The sequence below is a fragment of the Pleurodeles waltl genome, chromosome 3_1, assembly GCF_031143425.1.
Source record: "Pleurodeles waltl isolate 20211129_DDA chromosome 3_1, aPleWal1.hap1.20221129, whole genome shotgun sequence".
Lineage (NCBI taxonomy): Eukaryota > Metazoa > Chordata > Amphibia > Caudata > Salamandridae > Pleurodeles > Pleurodeles waltl.
The window spans coordinates 638055123-638080071 of NC_090440.1; the positions used below are offsets into that span (position 1 = coordinate 638055123).

A 24949-nucleotide genomic window follows, 5' to 3' on the forward strand; every position below is an offset into this window, starting at 1 on the left:
ACAACTACCCGTCCCTGTCTTACTAAATTGCTTTTCCTTTCCAACCTTGACCTCTTTCCATCAACTGACCCACCCCCTCCATCTCATAAGGCTCCAATCAGCACCTCAGCCACCACAAAACCTGGACCTACAAAGACAATAGTCCAAGGATTTTGGAGTCCACCACCTTCAAGCCCAGCTACTTCGGCTGGGAGTAAAGAGACGGCCAGCCCACCCCCTGCAAAGAAAGCAAAGAAAGCCAGTGCCCGGCGCGAGAGGCCAAAGAAAGCAGGCTCCACAAGCACTACCCTGGCACCCTCAGGGAGTGGGGTGCCACCTGGCACACCGGCAAAGGGAGGTAAGGGCCACAGACGAGCAGGGAAGTGTGGCAAGGGCAGCATGCCCGACAAGTCCGGCAGCAGGCGAGCTGCCCAGGAGGGCCCCAGCCAAGCTGCCCAGGAGGGCCCGCCGGCCCCAGCCAAGCTGGGCAATGAAGGAGTGCCAGCCACAGCCCAGCTGGGCAATGAAGGAGCGTCAACTCAAGCAACGCTGAACATGGCAAGGACTGCCAAGGCAAGCACCGCTGAACAGGGCACCGCCATCTCAAGAACCGCTGAACAGGGCCCTTCAAATCAAGAACCGCTGAACAGGGCACCGCCATCTCAAGAACCGCTGAACAGGGCACCGCCATCTCAAGAACCGCTGAAGAGGGCCCTTCAAGTCAAGAACCGCTGAACAGGGCACCGCCATCTCAAGAACCGCTGAACAGGGCCCTTCAAGTCAAGAACCGCTGAACAGGGCACCGCCATCTCAAGAACCGCTGAACAGGGCCCTTCAAGTCAAGAACCGCTGAACAGGGCACCACCATCTCAAGAACCGCTTAACAGGGCCCTTCAAGTCAAGAACCGCTGAACAGGGCACCGCCATCTCAAGAACCGCTGAACAGGGCCCTTTAAGTCAAGAACCGCTGAACAGGGCCCTTCAAGGCAAGAACCGCTGAACAGGGCACCGCCATATCAAGAACCGCTCAACAGGGCCCTTCAAGTCAAGAACCGCTGAACAGGGCACCGCCATCTCAAGAACCGCTGAACAGGGCACCGCCATCTCAAGAACCGCTGAACAGGGCCCTTCAAGTCAAGAACCGCTGAACAGGGCACCGCCATCTCAAGAACCACTGAACAGAGCCCTTCAAGTCAAGAACCACTGAACAGGGCACCGCCGTCTCAAGCACCGCTCCGCTGGACCCTTCAACTCAAGCATCGCTCCGCTAGGCCCTTCATCTCAAGCACCGCTGAACTGGGCCCTTCATCTCAAGCACCGCTCCGCTGGGCACCGCCGTCTCAAGCACCGCTCCGCTGGGCCCTTCAACTCAAGCACCGCTCCGCTGGGCACCGCCGTCTCAAGCACCGCTGGCCCATTGGCAGAAGGGGCAGGCCCGCATCTGTGTCGGGCAGGGCTGCACAAAGCACTCTGGGCACCATGCCTCCTCCAGAACCAGTGGAGTCTGTAATCCACTTGTGAGACTGTGGCTTTGCACTCCCCAGGATTGAACAGTGGGCAACCCACCCACTGTAGAGACTTGTGAGACTGTGGCTTTGCACTCTCCAGGATTGAACAGTGGGCAACCCACCCACTGTAGAGACTTGTGAGACTGTGGCTTTGCACTCCCCAGGATTGAACAGTGGGCACCCCACTCACTGTAGAGACTTGTGAGACTGTGGCTTTGCACTCCCCAGGATTGAACAGTGGGCAAGCCACCCACTGTAGAGACTTGTGAGACTGTGGCTTTGCACTCCCCAGGATGGCACAGTGGGCAATCCACCCACTGTAGAGACTTGTGTGACTGTGGTTTGCACTCCCCAGGACTGAACAGTGGCCATGGAGGCCCCTCGTGGATCTGGCGTCGTGGACTCATCTGGCTGAAGTGCCCCCCCTTCTCTTCCCCCTGAGGTGCCTGTAGTTTTGCTATCTGATGCCCCTGCAGTGTTCTCTCCATTGGAGCCGGGTATCGTGTGTGGGCTTTGCCCATGTGTTTAGGCCCATTGGCCCACGAACAATGGCTGATACCCAATTTGGACTGGACAATTTACATATGTATATATAGTTAGAGATGTTTGCTGTATTTTTTTACTTAGCCGTACAATATACTTCAAATTTCATGATCATTTATTTTTGTCTTTGCATTCTTCCGGGGGCTTTGGGGGTGTCACTCTGAGTTGTTGCTCTGCATTGATGTGTATGTAGTTGTGGGTGAGGGTGAGGGTGGGTGTGTCGCGTATGTGTGTCCCCGTAATTTTTTGCCTCCCCTGTGTCGTAGGTGCAGTACTCACCGTTGTCTTCTGCGGCGGCGTTCGTGCTCCTGGTAGAGGAGCAGGAAGACAATAGCTGGTAGCATGTGTAGTTCGGGTTCCATGCTGTCCAGATTCCTCGTGGACTGTGTAGAGGTGAGCGTTTTCCGTTCGTAATGTCTGTTTCCGCCGTGTTTTTATCGGCGGGGCTACCGCCCCGGAAAAGGTGGCGGATTAGTGGGTTGTGATAGGGTGGGCGGTACATTGTCTCCCGCCTGTCTGTTGGCGGTGACCGCCGCGCTGTTTGTTTGTCCCGCCATGGCGGTCGGAGTGTTAAAGTGGCGGTCTCTGTTGGCGGTTCCTGCCAGGGTCAGAATTCCATTTTTTTTACCGCCTGCCTGTTGGCGGGTTGGCCACCGCTTTAACACCGACCGCCAGGGTTGGAATGACCCCCTTTGAGTCTCTTTACAACTTATTAGCCATGACCTATCCAAAACAGCAGATATCTTTTTGCCATCCACTGAAAGACCAGAGGTAGTTCACCTAAATCCAAAGAATTCAAGTTCTTCCTGTTCAAATGATGTTACTGGAGCCTAGACAATACCATACCCATATGTTCTTGATGTTCTGCAAGGGTCTTTAAAATGTGCCAAAATTTTATTTAAGTAGAATAAGTAAAGCCAATTTTAGACATCAGAGAATATTGAAATCAGACAAACTGAACGACCAAAACAGTGTGTATTGATTAATCCTCTATTATCGAAAGAGGTCGTTATTCTTGATCCTTCTTAGGTAGAAAGAAAAACGAACCTCCAATCAAATGATGAAATTGGAACACGCATTCAATCTCAGTTAGAGAACAAATGTGCCCAAAAAAGAACAGTAGCAACAAGATGAGTTGGACTAACTGTAATATACTCTCTGTGAGGATGAGGCACGCAAGTCTGGTTTAGAAAAAAATGGAGAAAATAGCATAGTACTAACATGGCACGGAAGACAAGTTAGCCACTGCATTCTTTTATGTGGCATGTCCCAACTCATCAGCAGGTGACCAATAATATCCAGGTGTCCCTTCCTGCACAAAACAATCCTAAATGTAATGGAGGCACCCTTGCACTATCATGCAAGTTTCCCTGTGTTGCCACTAGGCAGCCCATTGTACGCCACCACTTGAGAAAGGACAGGAAAGCACTGAATTTGGATGAATATGGCACATTTCTGCCCTTTCCTTGTGATGCAGTGCCGCAAGGTGACTTGCTTTGCTGCGCCACTTGTCCCTAAATATTGCCCATAGCTATTTACTATGGACTCCTTCCAAAATGCAACGTTTTTTCCTTTTTAGGAATCAGAGATTGGAAAGGTTAAACTTTGAAAATACCTTAGTTTCTCCATATGTTTCACCAATTTAATATAACAAGGCTGGAAAACAAGAAATTAAGAAGTTTTGTGATTCCATTTTCGTTTAACGTTCAAACACAATTTTCAATATGGATTTACCAGATATTCTTTGCTTTCTCGTTATCTCTCTACTGTAACGCAGCTCTTATAATCTCTAAAATAAAAATGTGTTCAGTTTCCCAGTACAAAGGTTTGCAACATAATTAGAAATTAAGTCTGCATCAAAAAAAACATAGTAGGCAGAGAGAGGTCAGGCACTGGACCTACAACTAATAAATTCAGAAATGTGACACATAGTGACACTTATGTCTGCATTATTTTTAGTCAGCTCTATGCATGACATTATAAAGTAACCAACAAGCCATGCTGATATGCAAAGAAAACACCAAAAAATATTTATACACACATATATTGGTGTATGTGCAGTATGTGTATGTTATATATATTGTATAGGGTACAGGTGGTCTAGGAAATAATTAGTGCATGGTGCAACTCGTGGTGCAGGCTCAGGTGGTGGCCTTTAGGATGTAAGGGGCAGGTGGTAGGGTTGGTGGTCATGTAGAGTGAAAATATTGGTTTCTCAAATTTTGTGTGCCGCAGTTTGATTAAGCAATTCCCCAAAATGTGTCACAACTGCAGGCATCTTGTAAATTGAAGTTTGCTTTATAGGTAAGTTCATCTGTTTTGCAGAGGTTCCTCTTGGTTCCAGAAGTGATCTAATTTTCTGGGGTTTTCGGTCCAGTACTTATACCCCTTTCTGCTTTTGACATAGGCATGCTTCAAAGGAAAGTATGTTGTTCACAATATCCTGCCTTGCCCAGGCCAGGCCGAGGCACACCAGGGGGTTGGAGACTGCATTGTGAGAGGGCAAGCACAGCCCATTCAGGTGTAAGTGACCACTCCTTCCTGCACTCTAGCACAGATGGGTCATCAGGATATGCAGGGTACACTCCATTTCCCTTTGTCTCACTGTCTAGAGGGGATTCACAAACAGACCAACTGTCAAACTGACTCAGACAGGAAATCCACAAACAGGCAGAGTCACAGAATGGTTCAAGCAAGAATATGCCTACTTTCTAAAAGTGGAATTTTCAAACCAACAATCTAAAAAACAACTTCACTAACAGATGTATTTTTAAATTGTGATTTCAGAGACCCCAAACTCCTAATTTAGATCTGCTCTCAAAGGGAAACTACAATTTAATAATTTTTAAAGGCAGCCCCCATGTTAACCAATGAGAGAGATAGGCCTTGCAGCAGTGAAGACTCAATTTATCGGTATTTCACTGTTAGGACATGTAACACACATCAGTACATGTCCCACCTTTAACATACACTGCACCGTGCCCATGGGGCTACCTGGGGCCTACCTTAGGGGTGCCTCACATGTATAAAAAGGGAAGAATTAGTCCTGGCAAGTAGGTACACTTGCCAATACGAATTGTCTGTTTAAAACTGCACACACAAACACAGTGGCAGTTCTGAACCATGTTTACAGGGCTACTCATGTGGGTGGCACAACCAATGCTGCAGGCCCACTGGTAGCATTTGATTTACAGACCCTGGGCGCCTGTAGTGCTCTTTACTAGGGACTTACTAGTAAATCGGATATGCGAATAATGGATAGCCAATTACACATGCATTTTACACAGGAGCACCTGCACTTTTATGATGGTGTAACTTGTTGCCTTATAATCAGCTTAGAGAGAGACTGAGGAAAGCGTAACTGGCCTTGTCTTTAACGTCATGGCCTTTATTTGCTGAAAATAGGGCTTTACTGTGCAAGAACCAAGTGGACTTGACTTTACTGGACCCCTAGCTTGAATGAATGATTGAACCTGACTCCCAATGTTGAACAATTGCATGGGGTCTTGGATTCTTGGGGTTTGTAAAAGTATCCAAGACAGAATTTCAGCATCTTCAAAAGTTGGGTCTTACTGCCTCGTATAGAGCTTGATGGACCACGAGCAGTGGCATCAATTAGCACAGCCTCTATCCTGCTAAACAGTAAGGGCCACACCTACTAACATTTGACACATCATTATCTTGCTGTGCTGAAGTAAATGGAGAGAACTGGAACGTGCCATATTTAGTGAGACATATCACATTCCTGTAAGAGGGTTGCATTTCAAGTAGGATTGTTTTTGTGCAGGAAGGAAGACCACCTTGCACAAAAGCATTCCTCAGAGGCAAGTAACAAGTATGCTGCTTTGGTGGGTCCCTTACCCCAAATTACTCCAATCCTTTTTCTCACAAACTCAAAATTACATGAGCTAAGTTGCAGATATAGAAGCCATTATTTAATATCTGCAGTGTAAGAATTTAATTGTAAACTTTTGTGTGTCTATGCCCATTTATCATGGCTAAAATCAACACAGTCTCGCAAACAGCCCTTCTTTGGAGTCATCAATGTTTACATTGGTGAGGGATTCATATCAGCAATGAAGATTTTTCAGATACTAAGTCAAGTCCCTGTGGTCTGCTGGCATCCTTTCTTTGCTTCCCTCATCTTCAACATAAATACTTAGAATAAGTATGGTGTATGGTATAGAAGTGTCATGGTGTAAATAGTGTGAATTGTCGATCACGTAGAGTTTAGCTTGCACAGTCTAGACATTGTGGGGTGTGCTGGAACAAGTTGTAAGATGTAGGTGGTGCTCAGTGTAACCAATGAATTGTTTAGGTGGTGGTGTACAAAATATAGTTTAGATGGTTTTGGATGTGGACTACATAGTGGAAAATCTTGGATGTAGGTATTTAGTACTGGTTAAGGTATGTAGATGATGGTGTAAAGCCTCGGTGGTGGTGTCTGGGGTATGCTGTGACATTGGATTTAGGTGATGGGATGCAGTAGATGAGTAAAATGTGTATTCAATAAAGATGTAAACATAGAATGTGGACAGTGTAGGTAGTGATGTGGGGTGTGCAATGCAGGTGTTGTGGGGTGTTGCAGTCAATATATAGGGGTAGTGCAGTGGTTGCAATTTATATGAATACATTTTGGCATATCAAGTGTAAGTCATGAGTAGGAATTTGTCATTTTTGCTGTCTAGATGGTAGTGTGGGAAGTTTAGGGCATAAACTTAAGTATGCATGCCTGCTCTATTGCAAATATTCTAACAAACACCAGTCAATAGGCTATATCTGCCTGACATTAAACATCTCTTGACATCATGTGTGGTCTAACTCCCCAAAGCCTGAATGAAACCCCCACATGCCATTCCTGTGCATTATTATCACTTAATGCAATGGCACCTTTTACTTCTAGAGTATTAGAGATATTAGTGTTTTGTGTTTTGTGTTTTTTACATACCACCTAAAAGAAAGATATGTCCAGGTGACTTTCATCTTTTATGTCAAGGGGTGATCAATTATCCTCTTCAGGTCCCTTCACAGCATCAAAGAAGCAGTGGCTGGATTTACAATAACATTACTTGGTTCCTATTAGAAATGTAGTCATGTTTCATTATGAATGTCCTCAGGATACTTGCCATTACTGAGACAAAATGCAGCTTGACTGGGATAACCCTAAAAAACTAATCCTCTTGGTGAAACTGACTACTTATTAGGCCCTCCTCAGATTAATATCCTCTGTTCTAAAATATACCACTGGAAATCATCTCACAGTGATCTCTCAAGCGCTCCTTGATTAGTAACTTTTTTCAAATCATGTTATTAAGATTTAATAGAGATATAAAAGTACAGCCATTTTACATGTATGACAATACTGGTTAATCCAGAGGGGGAGATGTACAACTCTGTTGACTACACCAACATAGCTTATAATAAGGGTAAGGGACAGAGGTGAGCATAAGTTGGTTATGTGGATGTGCTTTGTAGCCTAGGAGGATAGTGATGATTGGTAATGTTTGCATTGGTGAGTTTGTGTCTAATAGCAAAATGTCTGAGTAAACTGAGGTCTCCCACTCTTAAGCAGCTATGGATGGAGAGAGGACAGAGAACAGAAAAGAAGGTAGAGAAAGAGTAGTAAAGATAGAGAAGGGGAATTTGGTGGGGTAGGTGTGGGGGAGCAGAAGAAAAGAAGCAGAATGAGAATCTCTTTGTTATAACAAAATGGAAAGCAAAAGGGAAGAAGCCAAAGGAGAATCTCTTTGGATCCTAAAATACGGGAGAGAAGAAATATATGGAAGAAAGAATAGATAAATAAACATGCAAAAGTAATACACAAGCTTCCAACAAAGGTGGAAGGAGTTCTGTTGATTGAGAGGGGAACTCTAGGACCACCCCACACATGAGAAAAAAGATTACCTGAAGTATACTATAAGGAAATAATTTAAAACAGAGGGGGTTGGAGCTAAAAAATTATCGGACACCCCTACAGAATCCTGAAATGAAGAGTTGAAAAGGAGTAATATATTCTCTGCCAATAATAAAATAAAATTCTGTGTAAAAGGGTATGAGTTAGAAATGACAGATGTATGCCCCCTTGTCCAAGTATGGACCATAATCCTAGTCAGGGTAAATCACAACACAACCCATCTATCCTATGCTCACCAGCTTGACACAGAGCAGTCAGGCTTAACTTAGAAGGCAACGTGTCAAGTGTTTGTACAATAAATCATACAGTAACACAGTGAAAACACCACAAATATATACCACACAGGTTTAGAAAAATAGATAATATTTAACTGAATAAAATAAGATAAACATGACAAAAATCCAATATGCACAAGTTTAGATATCCCTTTTTAAAGGGTTAAAGCGAGTCTCAATTCTTAGGAATCAGTGGTTATATCCTCAATACCTGGGATACGTCAAAAATAACAACGCACGTGGGCCGCAGAGGAGGAGATGCATTTGTAAAATAAGGTGCTGCATCGGATTTTGTAGTGTGCCATAGATGATGGATGTTTCTTTTCATGCTACTAGGAGATCCATCGATTTTCATGAGTGCAGTCTTGGTTCCTTACTGCGATGATGGGATATTTTGATTCCCAGGAACGATGCTTTGAAATTCGTTGACACACTGGTAAGAAGTTGCACGCACTGCTTCGATCCGGTAAGTGGTGCGGCAAATTTTCTTATACACAAGTATTCCCTAAATGTTGAAGTCTTTATTAGCCCTGATACTTCAGAAACTGGAGACAAGCTATATTCCAGCCCTTGGAGACTACCTCTGGGGAAGGCAGAGTCTTTCAGGTGTAGATCCAGAAGTGTCTGATTTGGTGGGGTCAAAGACCCAGTTTAAATACCCCAAAATGCCTTTGAGGTGGGGTAAACTTCAAAGACTCCAGAAACTGGAGACAAGCTCAATTCAAGCCCTTGGAGACCACCTCTGGGGAAGGCAGAGTCTTTCCAGCAGAGCCATAGGCCAGCAGGGAGCAGGGCAACAAGCAGGACAGCGGACCCTCTCAGCAAAGCAGTCCAGATGAGTCCTTTGGGCAGTCACGTAGCCCCTATGACAGAGTCCAGGTGTAGATCCAGAAGTGTCTGATTTGGTGGGGTCAAAGACCCAGTTTATATACCCAAAAATGCCTTTGAGGTGGGGGAAACTTCAAAGAGTGGTTTTGAAGTGCACACGTTCCCCTTTCAGCCCAGTCCTGTCTGCTAGGATCTATGTGGGGGTTATTAGTCCTTTGTGTGATGGCAGTCCACTGGCCTTTGAAATGTAAGAGGGAGCCGTTCCACCCTTCTGGCCCAGGCAGACCAATTCAGTATGCAGATGAATGCATATATTACTGAGTGTCCTGTGTTTATGGCTGTCTGGGTGGAATGCACAAGGGGAGCTCTCAACCAACATAGACCAGATATGGATTGGAGACAGGGCCGTAAGGCACAGACGGCAGTAAGTGCACATAAATTCCCACTTTCCAAAAGTGGCATTTCTAAAATAGTAATATTAAATCCAACTTCACCAGTAAGCCAGATTTTCCATTACCATTCTGGAAATACTCAATATGGTAGGGCTACTCCTTTCAACTGAGAATCTACCACAAAGTATATGAGGGCAGTTCTAATGCTAGTCTATGAGAGGAGCAGGCCGCAAAATAGTCAAAAATGAATTTATGACATCAATACATGTCCTGCCTTTTACCTACATAGCACCCTGCACTATGGGTTATCTAGGGTCTACCTTAGGGGTGACCTATATGTAGAAAAAGGGAGGTTTAAGGTTTGACAAGTAGTTTTAAATGGCAAGTGAAAGTGGCAGTGAAACTGCACACACAGGCCCTGCAATAGCATGCCTGAGACATGGTTAAGGGGATAAGTAGGTGGGGTGGCACAATCAGTACTGCAGGCTCACTAATAGCATCTAATTTACAGGCCCTGGGCACATGTAGTGGACTTATAGATAAATTAAATATGCCAATTGGGTAGGAATCCAACATTACCATGCTTAAGGTAGACAGTACATGCACTTTAGCACTGATTAACAGTGCTAAAGTGCGCAGAGTCCCAAATCCAGCAAAAAACGGTGTCAGAAAAAAGAAGGGAGGCAGGCAATAAGTTGGGGGATGACCACCCTGTGGCTCTCAGATCTAACAGTGTTGAATTAATATTGCTGTCCTGAAGAAGGTGGAGTGAAATATCAGAAGTACCGCCGAAACGCAGTGTCATCGCTCTTTGCTCTTGATAATACCATTTGGGAATAATTTTTAAGCGCATGGTTTTAACAATTTTGCTTTTTGATGACATATTTTTTATGAATTTTTGGTGAATATTTTTAATATATACATTGTGACAATGTTTTAAGAATGGTTACTGTACAAATGATTCAAAGATGATATGAGAGCTTTTGTTTCTTTGCAACATTCGGAAATCATTTATAATCTGTGTTTGAGATATATGAGACTGGTTGTAAACATTTTTTATATGAGATTAATCAAATATACAGTAGAAACAGCATTATTGAACTTTATGAAAAAGGCGAAGTGGGTCCCTGAGTTGGTCTTAACTTAGTGTAAGGTGTGAAGCTTGAATATTGATTGTAAGCATCTTTAGTGCATTCATAATAGGTTGCACAACTTTTATTTGATGGTTGGACTTGATCCAACCCCTTTTGACATATACAGGTGACTTTCTCCTTTGTCGGGTGTTAGGTAAAGTGCGTAGCCAGTGTAAGGGTTACATTATTGGTACATTGGGAAAAAGCATGTCAGTTTTCTTAGGTTTAATCTGGTTATTATGAAATGTTATGACAAAGTCATTAGCTGGGACCTACCTCTTGTGAAAACTGACATGTTAACTACAGTAGGTTTTTAAAGATGGATTGTTGTTATACTGTGCTAAGGCCTGGAGGCAGGTTTTTTGTTACATGGAATTCCACAGATTTTCACAGATTACCATAGTAGGTAAGATTTTTAGTCTTGGTGATCCATCTGAGCAAACTATGGGGATGGAAGATATGCACTGCAATCATCCCTTTTAAGCTCTCTTAGGAGAGATAGGATTTTGCTTTGCCAACTGTAATTTTGTGTGCATTTGTACTTTTATGACTGTATGGCAGATGATTTCTTTGTGTAAAGCTTACACTTTGTACAACAGGCTTTAGCTGGTTATGGTATCAATCAATTGTAGAGGTCTTATAAGTTTCCTGGGAAAAGGTAAATCAGATCCTAAGGTGTGATCTGTTCATAATGAAAAGTTATGACAAAGTAAGTAGGCCCTTCTTACTTATTGTGATAAGAATGTGTTAAAGGCAATAGGCTTTTCGGGGTGGATAGTTATTACAGAGTGCTAAAGCATGTGGGCAGGAATTCTGTTACATGAAATCGCACAGATTACAGCAGTAGGTGAGAGTATAGGTGCTGGATTCCCTCACTAACACATTATGGGTATAGAAGATCTGTACTGTCAAAGCCTTCGTTACATATAATACAATTGGAGGTGTACCGACAAATTTTGAAAAAAGTTCAATCATCCAGCACGTTGCTCCAATATGTCCTTTATTTTCTTCCACAAAGAGAAGGAAAAAAGCCAACACATTTTGTTCACAACATGTGAACTTCCTCAGGGCTGTAAAAAGACACACAAAATACATATTTGGCCCATTTCTAACATAATATATAACCATGATACAAACATATAATAGCATTTGTTACACTTGGTTAGCATTTTGATTTGTAAAATTAGATTTTTTAGGCAATATAGTTGTATTTGTGGGGAACCCTATGCTCAGTACAGAAGACCTCAGTTAGTTAGAGTAAAAAGCCAATGAGAACAGCTACAGGCTAGAATGGTTCACTAGGAAAACATATTTCTGTTGCCATAGGTTTGATCTTTTTATTTTGAAAAGTTATGATAAATGCATTAGGCCTGACATATTGATTGTAAAAAGCATATGCTAAAGTCAGTAGGTATTTAAGGGTGGATTGGTATTTCCTGCATTAAAACCTACAGATATGTATCTGACATTGAAAAGGGAGAGAGAACCTGCATGCACTGTAATACGTCTTGCTAGAGTATCTTCTTAGCTGTCTGCCAGGATCTTGCAATAAATAAAAAACATTAAATAATATATAAATAAATGTATATAAATAAATATCCATATGCATGCATAGAGGCCCTTTAGGTTGGCTCTGTTCTGCAGTTTGTCTGTCAGAATGTAACTTAAGCTCTACTTCAATCTAGGACAGTGAGGTTCATGGGGTAATGATTCAGTCCACATCAGGCAATGTACATCCATATGAAAATGAGTTGTGCTTCTGTAGCAGGGCTGTTTGACCCATCCTGTAGTTTTGAATGTTCTCCTTATATAGTTTCCCTTTAATTCTTTGCTTCATCAGTTTTTATTTGCATCCTTCTTACGATAATATGAGAATGGGATTGCTGGTTCACTGGGGTGTTATACCTGGTTAAGCAGCAACCATAATTCTTGCCAGGGTAAAGCACAGGCAAACCCAAAATTAACCTGTGCTCATCCTCTGTTAGCTTGGCACAGAGCACCTAGGCTTAACTTTAAAGCAATGTGTAAAGTATCTGTGCAACACTGCAAACAGTAAACAGTGAAACACCACACTAAAGAAATCCCACACCAGTTTAGAAAAACAGAACTTAATGTGATAAATAAAACAAGACCAAAAATGGCAGAAATCCAATAAGTAGGACTTGTGTTATGAATTTTTAAAGATTGTGGTGGCACCACTAAACAGGGCAGACTCACAAATGGCAGAGTCATGGTGAGAAGCACGGTGGTTGGATGTCTTTTATGTCCCTCAGACTTCAAATCAGGATGCCAACCAACTAGCCCTTTGAGTCACTCTGGGTTGGAAAGATACAGGTCCAATCTTTCTCACTCCCATGCAAGAGGACAGTAGGCAGCAGGTTAATTTGCCAGGTTGACATGGCAATTCAAGACTGCACACACAGGCTCTGCAATGGCAGGCCTTCATCATGTTTAAAGGACTAATTCAGTGGGTGGCACAATCTGCGCTGCAGGCCCTCTAGTAGCATTTATTCTACAGGCCCTGGGCGCATGTAGTGCACTTTACTAGGTACTTATAGGTAGATGAAATATGCCATTTGGGTATATATCAATCTAATAAGGTTTTAGGGAAAGATCACAAGCACTTTAACACTAGTTATCAGTGGTAAAATGTGCAGAGTACTAAGGCCAGCAAAAACTAAGTCAGCAAAGACAGGAGGTCTGAAGAGAAAAGGTCAGGGCGAAACCATGCCATGGATGCCAGGTCTAACAGAAGACATTGCAGCTCTCTAGGCAGTGCTAATGGGGCACTTGCTTTCCATTCATCAGTGGTATGCAACAGCACAAAGCGGGATTTGTTTCTGTTAAACAAAACTAATAGCTGTTAGACCTGTCAACTCTTCGCATGGTTTCCCCAATCTTTTTGGCTTCTGCCCTCCTGTTTTGATCCTGTGCTGGATTATATTTTTGCTAGCTTTCTGGCTCTGGGCACTTTACCACTGCTGACCAGTACTAAAGTGCAAGTGCTCTCTGTCTAAATTGTATAGGTGATTGGTTATTCCATGATTTATCAATGATTGGCATATTGTATTTGCTTGTAGGTACCTAGTATAGTGCACCATGTGTGCCAAGGGCCTGTAAAATAAATGTTATTAGTGGGCCTGCAACACTGATTGTGCCACCCACAGAGTAGCCCTGTTAACATGTCTCAGACCTGCCCCTTCAGTGTCTGTGTGTGCAGTTTTAACAGCCAGTTCAACCTAGTACGTGCACCCACTTGCCAGGCCCAAACCTTCCTTTTTTCTACCTGTAAGACACCCCTAAGGTAGGCCCAATGCAGCCCCCTGGGCAGGGTGCAGTGTATTTAAAAGGTAAGACATGTAATGGTGTGTTTTACGTCTTTTTAATAGTGAAATATTTCTAAATCCAGTTTTCACTATTGCAAGGCCTATCTCTCCCGTAGGTTAGCATGGGGATTGCCTTGAAATGTCTTTCAAGTTTAATTTCTTATTTAGGGCAGAGTATCTGAGTTGAATGTTACCTGGAAACATTTGTTTGCATGCCTGGAAGTACCCTGTCCATGAAACTGATGGTCTGCCCATCTGGTTAACTAAAAAACCTTTTTCTGGATGTGGTAAAATATCCTGTACATCAAAATGATGGCCAACCAAATCCATTTAAAGTTTGTAGGGTCATCATGTTTCCAACAGTGGTACCCTTGCTGGCGTCACCAGTGGAGACCTTACACCAAAGGGCAAATAAACTAGGAAAAATATTCTGTTGTACTTATTTTCTACTCAGGATTCAACATGCAACTCAGATACTTTTTGAGGTACAGGTCATATAACAGGGCTCACAGGAATAGATTCAATTTCATTGTAGTGGAAATACCAGCACACATTTATAAGAAACAATTGGTTGGAGCTAGGTGGGTGCTATTAAAGTTAGTTTCAGTGCTTTGAAGAAGAAAGAGATCAAAGATGATGCAACTGTGGAAAACTGGAGGAATAGAATTCCATTATTATCATATGGTGATAAATTTGAAGCCCAGATATGCTTATTTACCTCATGGAAGGAACTTCTTTCAGTAGATATTATACCTGGCAGTTTGTTTGAGATTGTATCACATGACAAAGAAGTGTGTTTAGAGAAATATGATGTTCATAGCATTTGCTGACTAATTGAAAAGCTGTACAATGTTTTGTCAGTTTTAGAGATCTTCTCACAACTAGTTTTCTAGCACTGTGGCTTGCTACTATGTTTTAGTGTGTTGCTTTATATGGTCTTCTTGTTGTTTTAAATAGAATCCTGCCAGTTAGGTTGCATTTTTCTAACTACACTGAATTCCACTCCACTGTACACCACTCCACTGTATGCCACTCCATCATATGATATTCCATTGTACAGCACTCCACTCTATGTTGTTCCACTATATGCCACTCCACTCTCTTCCACTCCACTCTACACTATTGTACCTCATTGCAACTTCACTGTAGGCTACTCCACTTTACATCACTCCAGTGTACACTTCTTCGTACTAAGCCAGTCCACTTGGATGCCACTCCACTCGACATCACTCCACTCTACACCACTAAACCATATGACACTCTACTATATGCTATTCTAGTGTGAGGCACTCTACTCTATGCCACTCCACTCTTTGCCACTCCAACATACGCAATTCCACTCTACACTAGTCCACTTGGATGGCACTCCACTCTACCCCACTCCCCTCTGCACTATTCCACTATGTGCCACTCCATTCTATCCCACTCCACTGTATGCCCTTCCATTATATGCTATTATAGTGTACTTCACTCCACTCCACTCTAAACTATTCCACTGTACACCACTCCACTCCATGCCACTCCACTCCACAGCATTCCACTGTACGCCACAACACTCTATGCCATAAGACTCTACACCACTATACTCTATGACATGACACTTGATGACCTGACACCGCACTCTAGTAACCCCAGTCTGTGCCACTTGAGTCTACTCCACTTAACAACCCTCTACCCCATTCTATGCTCCTCCACTCTACCAACCTCTGTTCCACAGTATGGCCTACCACTCCACTCTAATACACTTTACTCCTCTCTACGCTATGCCACTCCACTTCACTCCACTGTATGACACTTTACCTCCTCTTTACAACACTCCACTCTACAGTGCACCACTCTACAACATTCTACTCTACTCTATACAAGTCCACTTTACAACACCCTACTACACTGTATGCCACACTACAACACTGTACTACACTATATTCTCCTACATTCCACTGTACAATACTCTACTCTATACCACTGTACAACACTCTACTCATCTCTATGCCACTCTTGAACATTCTACTTCACTCTAAGACATGCTACTCCTTACCGTCTATACCACTCCATTCCACCTCACTTTACTCTGCTCTACTCTATGACACACTACTCCACTCTACTTCATTGTACTCCACTACTTGAGTGTATGCTGCTCCACTTTACACCACTATATGCCACTCAAATCTTCAAAACTGTATACCACTAGATTCGACAACACTCTATGACACTATACTGTATGCCACTTTACTCTACAACACTACTCCACTTTATGCCTCCCCACTGTACTCCACTCAATTACACTTACTAAAACTGTATGACATGCTACTCCCCTCTATGCTTTTCCACAGTACACACTCCACTCCATGCCACTCAACTCTGCACCACTCCACTGTACACAAATTCATTCTACGCCACTCCACTCTGCACCACTCCAGTGTACACCACTCCACTGTACCCAACTGCAGTCCATGGCTTTCCCCTTTACTCAGTCCTACAACACTCTACTCCACTCAATGACACTCTACACCCCTCCATTCTGCCATACAATACTACACCATACAGCAGTCCACTGTACAACAGTGTACTCCAGTCTGTTCAGGTGTGAGCCCCTCTAGTTTACTTTATGCTACTGTATGACACTCTCCTGCACTCTAAAACACTCAATGCAACTCCCTCTATACCATTCCACTCTACCCAACTCTACTGCACTCTTCTCTATGACATACTGCACCACTCTACTTGACCCTACTATTCCACTCTACATAACTCTACTCTGTGCTACTCTATTCCACTCTACTGTATGAGTCTCTATGCCACTCCACTCTACCACACTGTTTGTTTCTCAACTCTACTCCACTCCACTGTAAAACACTCTGCTCTACTCTGTAGGGATCAAATCTACTCCACTCTACTACACTTTCAAACACTCTACTAGATGCCAGTCCACAACTTTGTGTTACACAGCACTCCACTTTATGACACTTTACTCCGCTGTATAATAATTCAAACCACTTTACTCCACTCTGTGCTATTCTACAATATAACACAACACTTTATTACACTTTACTTCACTCTCTTCTAGGCAGCTCCACTCTAGTCCACTCTATGGTACTTTACTCCACTCTAGCCTACTGGCCGACACTCCACTCTACAGCACTCTCCTCTTCTCTATGTAACTTCACTCTACAAAATTGTACTACACTCTATGCCACTATGCAACAATTTTCGCCACTGTATCTCCTTGCACTCCACTGTGCAACTCTGTACTCCACTCTATACTCATACACTCTACTGTACAACACTCTACTCCACTCTAACAGACTTTCGAACAGTCGATGACACAGCACTCCACTTTTCTGCGCTGGATGCCACTCAAATTTATGACACTTTACTTGACTCTACGCTACACCTCACCACTGTACTCCACTTCTCTCCACTTTAGACTACTGTACACAAATCCACTTGATTATACTTTACTCCATGCTATGTTATACCAGTTTACTCAACTCCACTATTCTACACTGTACAACATTTTACCTCACTGTACGCCACTGTGCAACAATCCACGATATGCCCCTCCAATATATGACACCCTACTGTACAATGCATCTCCACTCTACAAGCTACTAATAGACTTTATACCACTCTATGACACTCCATACCCATCCATTCTACCCCACTGTACTACATTATATGACACTGTAGGAACAGTCACTCCACTCCTCTCTGTGAGATCCTACTCCACTCTATGACACTGCAGTCCACTCTATGAGATTCTTCCCCAATATACAACCCTGTACCACAGTCAACTGTATGATACACCACTATACGACACTCCACTGTATGACACTACACTGTACAAATCTCCCTGACACTCAACTGTGTATCACTGCAGTCAATAACACTGAACTGTATGACAAACAACTCCACTTCTTGCCACTACTTTACACACCACTCTACTCCACTTGATGCCACTGCATGATACTCTACTCAACAACACTCCATGACACTTGACTCAACAACAGTGCAGACAAAGACATTGTACAACACTCCGTTGCACAGTACGACACACCACTCAACCATACAACATGCCACTCCAATGTAGGATGCTCCACTCCTCTATACAACACAATATGCCACTTCATTATTTAACACTTTACCTCACTGTATTTTATGCCACCTCACTCTACGTCACTTTAGTCTATTCCACTGTACAACACTAGTCTCTACGATAGTAGACCCTATGTCACTGTCCTCCACTATAGTCTATAACACTTCACTTAACAACAATCAATTGAATGACACTCAACACTACTAGCTGAAATACATTTTTACTAAAAAAATAAAAACCATTCAAATTCAATGAAAGAAACAAGGTTAAGGCTAAGTTATTGTAAGGAAATCCTTATCTACTGTAGAACTATAAAAATATTAGACTTTCTATACATAGTTTTAACCTCAATTTAAAAATCCTGCACCACATTTAAATTACTCTGTCCCTCACCTCTGTACACCTCTGTTCAGATGTCGAGTGGTGAGTTATAATTAATGTAGTGTGGCAAATGAGGTCACTATGTATGGAGGTGCATAAGCTATGCAATGAAAAAGTGACCTAGCAGTGAGACACACAAACTACTATATGGAGGACATGATAATTAGTCATTAGGAGAAAAAAAATATTTTAATTTTTATAAAAACAAATGATTGGCTTTCATTCACTTCAAGCTTCATATGCAACACAGTCCTACCAAAAGTAGCAAGGAAGCCCCAAAAACAAACCAGACTGCATGTGTAAAGTTTCAGAATTACTACATGAACAATGAACAGACACATTTATGGTCACATGATTATGAAAACCAATAAACAAATACATAACAAATACAATAGATAAACAGAAAGAAATCACATTTAATCTGATTACCACAGTGTGGTGATGGTTAGTATTCCAAAAGACAGGAATTAATCCTATATTACATCCCTATTAATTTTCTACCAATTTGACAAATCACTAAAATGCTTTCCAGACCTATAGCATTTTCTACATTATGAGATGATGTACATTTTTGTATTGCACCGTTAAGGGTGTGCAAAGATAAAAGGAGGGCCCAAAACACATTTTTCCACAAATGCATTTTCTATAGACTTTATTTGATGTAGCACAAATGGATTTACATGAGATTTGGCACAATTATGTTATGCATTATGGTGCAGAGCTGATGCTTTTTGTGTACTGCAGTTAAGTAGGGTACATATTTTTTAAGTTCTAAGGCATTTAAACGTAGTGGCATCTGTCACTGCTGTAGTTTCATGGAATTTCATTAATGTTTATGAAACTACCATGGAGCATGGAATTAAGCTTTTTTTTTAAATATATTAAAAAATATAAATGCATTTCCATAGCTATTACCACTTTAACAAAGTGGTAATAGATAGGGGTGTACTACTTACCTATTTCTAAGTCCCTAACACTGAACACAGCCAAAGTATATTAAAAATAATATGGCTTCCTTTTCATTCTTAAAAAACAGTCATTACCAAACATTATACTGGCTTGTCATCACCATGTACCATGGTATACTGCAAAGTTATAATGGTATTCATTGGCCCAAAATATATGTAAGAACTAGCTGTATTATTGGGCTGTAGTGCCCTTGAGTCCCCCATGGTGTTGAATGGGCAATTAAATGATTACTTCAGATTTACAAAAGAACGCAAGGCCACCGTCCATGACCCTGCATTGACTCGTAAATCTGGAGAAACCCAAGGCAGCGCAATTCACTGTTTTGCATTGTTCTGCACCCTATAAACGTTATTGCTGCAAATTCACAAACATCTGAATGCCACTCCACTTTAGCCACTCCACTATATGTCATTTCACTCTATGCCACTCCACTCTATGCCTCTCCCCTCTATAGCAATCCACTCTAAATCATTCCACTGTACACTATTACACTGTATGCAACAACACTGCAGTCTATGTCACTCCAAGGTAATTCACTCCACTGGATGCTAATCCGATAGATGCTATTCCATTCTAAATCATTCTACAGTATGCCACTCTACTCTACTATTTTCTTCTATTGTATGCCCCCACACTCCACAGCACTTCCGTGTACAGTACTCCATTTTATACCACTCACGGTATGGCACTCCACTCTATTCCACTTCATCTTATGCTATTCGATTGCACCTCACTCAAATGGACGCCACCCCACTGTATGATATTACACTCTATTCCTCTCAGCTGTACACCACTCCAGTCAAAACCAATCCACTACACGCCACTCCACTGTACACTACTCCACTACACACTATTAGACTCTATGCCACTCCACTGTACAATACTCTGTGCCACACCACTCCACTCCATGCTATTACACTGCATGCAACTCCACTCTACCCCTCTTCAGTGTACGCCACTCCACTGTATACCACTTAGCTATCTGCTAATCCATTATATGCTATTCCAATGTATGCCTTTCATGTGTATGCCACTCCACTCTATGCTAATCCATTGTGTGCCACTATACTGTATGCTACTCCACTCAATGCCATTCCAGTGTATGGCACACCACTCCACACCACTTAACTCTAAGTTGTTTGATTGTGCCTCACTCCAATGTATTGCACTCCATTGTATGCTATGACACTCTACCCCAGGCAACAGTACATGACTCCAGTCTACACTAGGGGAGGCAGATGTTTTTAATTCCATCTGCGGAGAAGGAGTAATTTAGTAATTCCACATTGCTCTTGTAATATGGAATTACTAATAAATTCTGCTTGTGCACTCCACTGGCAGAATTAATAAATCAGCAGTCAGCACTGCACTTGTTTGAACATGAAAAACACGTTTTGGCCTCGTGCGGGAAAACCAGCAAATTCAGAGCTAATTATTTACTTCAGAGGATTACTTGCTGCCTAAAAGTCATGCCGTGAGTCCTCACGGTGTGGGGTCCTCATGGGGTGGGAGCGGGGCCCCCTCCCCAGGTCTCTTGGACATGTGGGGCCCTCCCCGGGTCTCTTGAGCATGAAAAATGTGTTCACCTCTGACAGAAAAGTTAAGAGTTAATACAGTTTACTATGAAGGATCACTTCCTGCCTGAAAGTCATGCAGTCGGCAATACCTGGGACCATTCCTCCCGACCCCAGACTCTCACAGCTCAGCTCAGTGACAGAGCTGCCTCCCATCTACACATCATCCTGGGAACGAAGTCCTTGAGCAGATGCAAGCTGTTACTGAGTGCATCGCAGATAGATGTGCTGTGCTCTCGAGTGCACGGCGGCAGATGTGAGCCTTTGGGTTTTCATCACAAGTGACATGAAGTTTTCTTTTATGCACCACGGGTAGATGTGATGTACTATAGAGTGCAGATGTGCAACCCGGTCTAGACCTCGAGTAGATAGCAGGTGTTTTAGTATTCCGTTTACAAGACCAGACTTCCCTCGCCCCCGGTGTAACAGCAAATGGAAATGTACCGTTTCCACATGCACCAAAGGAAGAGGTGGGCTTTAGTAGTGTGCAGTGCTTAATTTGTAAATGAAAATGTGCCGTTGCCCAAAGCCCTCCTCTTAAACTTGCGGCTGCTGCAATTAAGATTGCGAACAGGGAATACTGAGGCAGCATGATCGTGAAGCCGTCTTGGGCCTCTTCAATCCACTTAAAGCCACTCTCTGCCTCTTCAGCTCACACCTACAGCTTTCCGCTTTCTCTCATTGTGACCTTTTTCGTTTTTCTCTTCCTCTGTCTTTCCCAAACGTGTCTTTTGCTCGCAGCAAATGCTTTTGGCAGAAGACTAAGCCCCGGGCCTAAAAAATAAGAGCCGATGTTCAGCACCAGAAACAACAAGCACAAATTAAGCAAAGGTAGTGCGCGCCCGAGAAATTTAGGAGCTGTTTTATCATGCACAACGTTCAGGGGTGAGATGTTCCAGTGTGCACCAGTAGCAGATTTTCGCTATTTCATTGTGCGTCATATAAGACAGATGTGGGGTGTTCTAATTTGTGCTAAAGGCACTAAGCTGTTTTAGGGTGTACCACTTCTGATTTAAGAGCTGTGTGTAGTGTGTATCACTTGTGGATGTAAGGTGCTACATAGTACAATACTGACGGACTTGAGGGGTTCTAGTGCACATCACTGTTGTGTCACACGTGAGGTGTGCGAGTGCGAGCACTGGACATGGACAGATGTGTCTACAAGGCAAGTATGGGAACTGTTTAATGGATTCTCACAGGCTCAAAAACCAAGTCTGCAATTACTTTACCTTGGTTGTAATAAAATCAAGCGGCTGAAGTACTGGGTGTGTTTGTTTATGTGGTTTGTGAAACCTCTATCTTAACCAGCAGAGTCTGCTTGACCCCACAGAAGTGACGCTGTGTCCCTGTAGCCCTGCCCTACCTGCAAAAGTCATGTGCGCACCTTGCCTTCAAAGACAGTCCTTGTGATAAATTGAGAGAAACAGCTGCTGCACTGATTAACTTTCCTGATACCTGGCTCTGAGCACCTGTCAGAACTGATTCTGCAATATCACATGATTGGTGATTTAGTTTTTATAGAGACTGAAGGAGGGTCTCTTGAAAACATGAAAAAGGGGGCTCTCCCAGACCCCATTAAAGTGCACAGCTCCTTCTTTCATGCTCAATTAAACCCTAAAAGGCCCCATTTGTGCAATTTGAGGCCACAAGTGAAGGTTGTTATAAGCGTGGTCTGTTGTGTAGAGATGGAGCAGCTCCGAAATAGGCTGCTATGCTTTGGTAACGCCAAATGCATCTCAAAGATCACTCAGAGATCTGCTCGTAGAGCAATCAGTCACTCACAAAACACACATTTTAATCCCAGATTGTGAGACAAGCCAATTTCTTTCAGCCTTCTCGCAAATGGCCGTTCTACAACCAACCAAGTGTCGGAGGCAAGCAGTTCTTTTGAATACCATCATCTTTTTTAACCTCGCATAAATGGCGATTCTGAGTGTGTGGAACTCCGCTGAATCTCTGAGTTTTTATGTAACTCCATGGAATTCCACAGAGTGCAACTCTGTGAGTTCCTCTTACCCCTAGTCTACACTACTCCAAAGTATGCTACTCCTCTACACACTAGTGCTTTATGCCAATACACTGTAAAACACTCCACTCTACTCTACTCCTTGCTATTACACTACACAAAACTTTATCCTTTGCCTGTCCACTTGACACTTTTACTCTTTATAGTGTACGCCACTCCATTATATGCCACTTCACTGTACACCACTGCATTGTACGCTACTCACTATATGGTATTCCACTCTATTCTGCTCTTACACCACTTCACTCTATGTTATTTCACTGTATGCCACTCTACTGTATGCTACTCCACTCTTTGCCACTCCAGTGTACACCACTCCACTCTACGAAAACTCCATTGTACACTAGCCCATTGGATGCCACACCACTCTACTTCACTCCACTATATGCCATTTCACTCTACCCCACTCCACAGTACACTACTCCAGTCTACGCCACTCGACAGTAAGCCCCACTCTATTCTATTCTGCACTACGCTATTTCACTCTATTCTACACCACTCCTCTGTACTTCAATGTATGCTTTTCCACAGTACACCACTCCATTTTATGCTTTTACACTGTACGCAACTTCAATCGTTGTCTCTCTTCTGCATAGTATTCCACTCTACCCACTTCCACTGTATGCCACTCTACTGTATGCTATTATGCTCGACCCAGTCCCACAATACACCACTCTAGTCTAAAGTCACGTCAGTGTATGTCGCTTCATTGTACGCTACTACACTATATGCTATTACACTCTAGGCAGGTTACTCATCTGTGTGCCATTCCAGTCTATGCTACTCCATTCTGAGCTATTCCACTTTATGCCACTCCACTATATGCTACTTCACTCTACACCACTTTAGTGTACTCTCCTCCACTCTGTATAACTCCAGTCTACAAAACACTACTATACTCTATGCTACTCTACTAGACTCTACTCCACTCCTGTCTGTATGATCCACTATTACAATTTTTACTGAACTCTATGCCCATACACTCTATTGTACAACACTCTACTCCACTCCATGACACTGTACAACACAGCACTCCCCTCTACTGAATGATACACCACTCCAATATCAGACATTTTCTTCAACTCTATGCTATGCCACTTCAAAGTATGCCACCCCACTCTACTCTAATCCACTGTACCCTTCTCCACTCTACACCACTCACCTGTACACTACTCCACCCTACACTATTTCACTCTATGTCACTCTACTCTTCTACACTCCATTGTACATTATTCCACCCTAGGCAATTCCACTGTATGGTACTCCATTTTACGGTAATCTACTCAACACCACTACAGTGTATGCACATCCACTGTACCCCACTCCATTGTGTGATAATTTCCTCCATTTTATATAACTCCACTCTATAAAAGTCTATGGCTTGGCACTCTACAATTATCCGATAAACCTCCAGTTTCAAATTTTGATGCAACTAGTAGTAAATCTTACCGTTTCAGTCGGCCGATTATAAGGAGGAGTAGAGGTTGTGGGTTTTGATGTTGATGAACATGAGCTGTTTAATACCAGCTTGCAGCTCTTGTCACAGATTTGGTACTTGCAATCCGATACATTGCTTACAATTTGACCTGTACAAGTCAAACAAGTAGAACAATTTGTTCAGCCAAATGATAATTAAACATAATTATTAATGTATTTACCTGCATTTTACTTGTCAGAGAAATCAGCATCGACAGCTTAATACATCAGAGCATTCATTATCCACAATCTTCCACTCTCCTATTCAAATTCATAAAAAATAGTCTTTACCTTGTCTCATATGAGAAGCTCAGGTATTCACCCAAAAATCAGTATTCTTTTATTCTTATTATTCTTATTAGTAAATTATAGTTTACAAAAATCCAACAACAAGACCAAGCAGGGCACATTTCAAAATGGTGACATTTTGTCATAAGGTGTGAATTTATGAATTTACTTTCATAACCGTCAGTTCATGAGTGACCAAATCAAGCATGGAAATATGTTCAGAGCATACAAATGAAACTGG

The 24949-nt window shown here is 42.7% G+C and overlaps 1 protein-coding gene across 1 annotated transcript in view; it reads right to left on the bottom strand.

Annotated features, from left to right (window-relative positions):
* LOC138283523 (mucin-2-like) overlaps positions 1–24949 on the bottom strand; it is a gene marked incomplete at its 5' end in the record, with an annotated part of 528362 nt that overhangs the window by 338911 nt on the left and 164502 nt on the right. The window contains one exon of the mRNA XM_069221463.1: positions 24394–24530. Within this exon, the coding sequence (XP_069077564.1) occupies positions 24394–24530 (137 nt within the window). The remainder of the gene's footprint in view (positions 1–24393; positions 24531–24949) is intronic.